Source organism: Gavialis gangeticus, unplaced genomic scaffold, assembly GCF_001723915.1.
Source record: "Gavialis gangeticus isolate Ggan-Ray unplaced genomic scaffold, GavGan_comp1, whole genome shotgun sequence".
NCBI classification, from domain to species: domain Eukaryota; kingdom Metazoa; phylum Chordata; order Crocodylia; family Gavialidae; genus Gavialis; species Gavialis gangeticus.
The window spans coordinates 28,881,537-28,884,239 of record NW_017728997.1 but is presented as its reverse complement, the minus strand read 5'-3'; the positions used below and the strand labels follow the sequence as shown (position 1 = coordinate 28,884,239).

At 34.2% G+C, this 2,703-nt stretch overlaps 1 protein-coding gene across 1 annotated transcript in view; it reads left to right on the top strand.

Moving 5' to 3' along the window:
* The window catches only part of CACNA2D3 (calcium voltage-gated channel auxiliary subunit alpha2delta 3), a 1,192,973-nt gene that overhangs the window by 1,152,801 nt on the left and 37,469 nt on the right, over positions 1-2,703 (top strand). The window contains exon 33 of the mRNA XM_019504610.1: positions 1,145-1,197. Coding sequence (XP_019360155.1) covers positions 1,145-1,197 — 53 coding nt within the window. The remainder of the gene's footprint in view (positions 1-1,144; positions 1,198-2,703) is intronic.

Genomic DNA, 2,703 nt, shown 5'->3' with positions numbered 1-2,703 from the left:
TGGTTTCTCCTTCAAAGGAGAAAAATGTGGGAAACTGGCTTTTCTCTTGCAGGCTGGCAGAGTTCTAGCCTACAAGGGGCTGCTTGAGCGCCCCCATGCCCCACACCATCCCCTACTCCTCCTCAAACACCTAAACCATGCCCCACACAATGGGGAACTGGGGCCTGTGGGGGGCAGCAGGTCAGGAGTGAGGGGCACTGGGTCAAGACTGACCATCGATGTTTACAAATGCGTCCTGGTACAAAAAAGTTTGAGCACCACTGCCTTAAAGCATACAAATAGTTCTGTTAAATGTGACTGCTAAAATGTTGGGACTCACCTGCTAAAATACTATGCCAATCTGGGATTTTAAAAAGAAGAGGTTAGAGCATCTTGAAATATCTATCACAAAAAAAGAAAGAAAGGAAAGACTGAGTTTCATATATTTCAATTCAAGATATTTGATTTGTTTTTGCTCAGACACTTCCAAAATGAAAAGTAAAATATTTAAAAACTGGGTTAGATACTGCAAAACCATGATTTTGAAGCATGTGTTGAATTTGCTGTATCCCAGAAAAATGCAGGGGGAGAGGGGTAGTGGAGGACCTGATGCATATTTTTAAAAAAATGGTTTATACTGCTTACTCCTGGGGCTCCAGGAAGCCACAAATTAGTTTCTCATTGATAAACTGAAAGTGTACAGTTTTCCTGTCCTATTTACAGTTTATAACAGTCAGGTGGTGAATAGAGATTTGTGCTGCAGTTAGGTATGTCTGTCAATTACAATTTGAAAAATCTTACATGATCTATCAGTATTACTCCTTCAGCATTAGCCTGGGAAATAGTAGCCCCTAGAGGTTAAATATTTAATTATCATTTGCAGAACTTCCCTTTTTTTAACCTAAGTGATAACCCCTACATTGGATCACGTTTGTTCTACTTGAAAAGAACTTTTCCCGACAGGGTAATGGAATGTTTTAAAATACTACCATTAAGACGCAGTATCTTGCTTTATAATGTCTTAGATACAGCTCACTGCTTTCCTCTAGTTTTTTTGACATGATACCCATATGTCTGAAATAACATTATCTTCATATAAAGACTTCAGTTAAGGTACAAATGCTATCTGCTTTACCTTTTCATTAAATCAGTTGCTTCTCTTCAGCCTTATAATGCCTTCTTTGCTGCAGTAAAATGGATAATGACTGAACTTGTCCTGTAAGTAAATTTTGTCAAAAATTTAAAGAATATTTGTATTTTTGTTCTCATTCTCATCATTTGTTATTAAAAATTCAGTAACTTTTTTATTTTAAAATCACTATTGTAATGTTAGAATCTGAAAAAATATTTAAAATATGAGTACATAATTGCAATTTCTATTAAGTTATTCATGGTGATCGCTTATATCCTTATGCCTTTGCTTAGTCATCTAATAGCTTGGATGTGCAAACCAAATTTATTATTGTGGTTACTGTTAAATTCAACATGAATGTCTGGCTATTCTTAATGCTGCTTGGGTGGGCTCTTGTCAACAGTACAACTGTCTTAGCCATCCGTTGTGTTATTTTGTGACTTTGTATTCTCTATCTTGAACCCTTTAAAGCTTATACTATATCAAATTATGCCTCTTACGTGTTATTTAACTGTTGACTTTGTCTAATCCCTGCATTGTTTTACATTAATACAGATGATGCATTAGTGAACATGGCTATTGAAAGATATTAGACCTATTTTCTAAGAAAGCACAGGGAAATATTAAATATAATCTCATATAATTACAAACTGCATTTGGTGCTATTACGATATGTGTTTTACTGTTGTACTTTCAGACAGCAGTGTTGAAGCTATAAATGGAATTTCTCTTCAGAAACAGAAAGCAATCTTTTCTCTAAACTATTTGGTTTTAATGTCAAATGTTATGAATGTCCATAAAAGACAGTTGCAAATAAGATTTAAGAAGTTGGTAACAGGATGGCAGTTACCAGTATACAGAGTTGAACCTTAAATGTATTATTATATCTAGTTAGATAGTTAGATAGATAGATAGATATATCTCTGTATATAGATATCTATATATATATATATCGGGGGGGGAATTCATGTTAAAATTATGTTTTGTTGCTGATTGTAATGACATCAAAAGCTGCAAGATCTCCATGTGTAACCCTCTGGGTTTGCACATTTTGCAATCTCAAGGAAAATTGTTGATGCTGGGTTCATGTTCATTACACTTACAAAAGAATCTGATTAATTTCAGTTGACTTTTAATAATAAGGCCACAGCATATATTCACGGGAAAATACATTATACACATACAGATATTTAAAATTGGTTAGCCACTGGTTAAGCAAATTTGTGCTGTCACTACAAGCAAAATAATATTTTACTGTTCAGGATCCTGGAAGGAGCATAAGAAAGTATTTTATGTCTACTTCTGTACCATGGCCAGGAAAGTTATAACCACATGGCTTTTTACAAGAAAATCAAAATATACTGTATAATGAAGAATAACTATAAATAATGGTCAGCTGTAAAATTGCTGTGGGCCACCATGCACTGGGAATTATATGAGCTTTTCATGATAGAGCTTTTGATTATTAAATGGTACAGCTACAATATCTTCATAATGTTGATATCAGAATAACTTTTCATTATTAGACTAGAGAAATATATATAGATAGATTATATCTGTATCTGTGTGTGTGTGTGTGTGTGTGTGTGTGT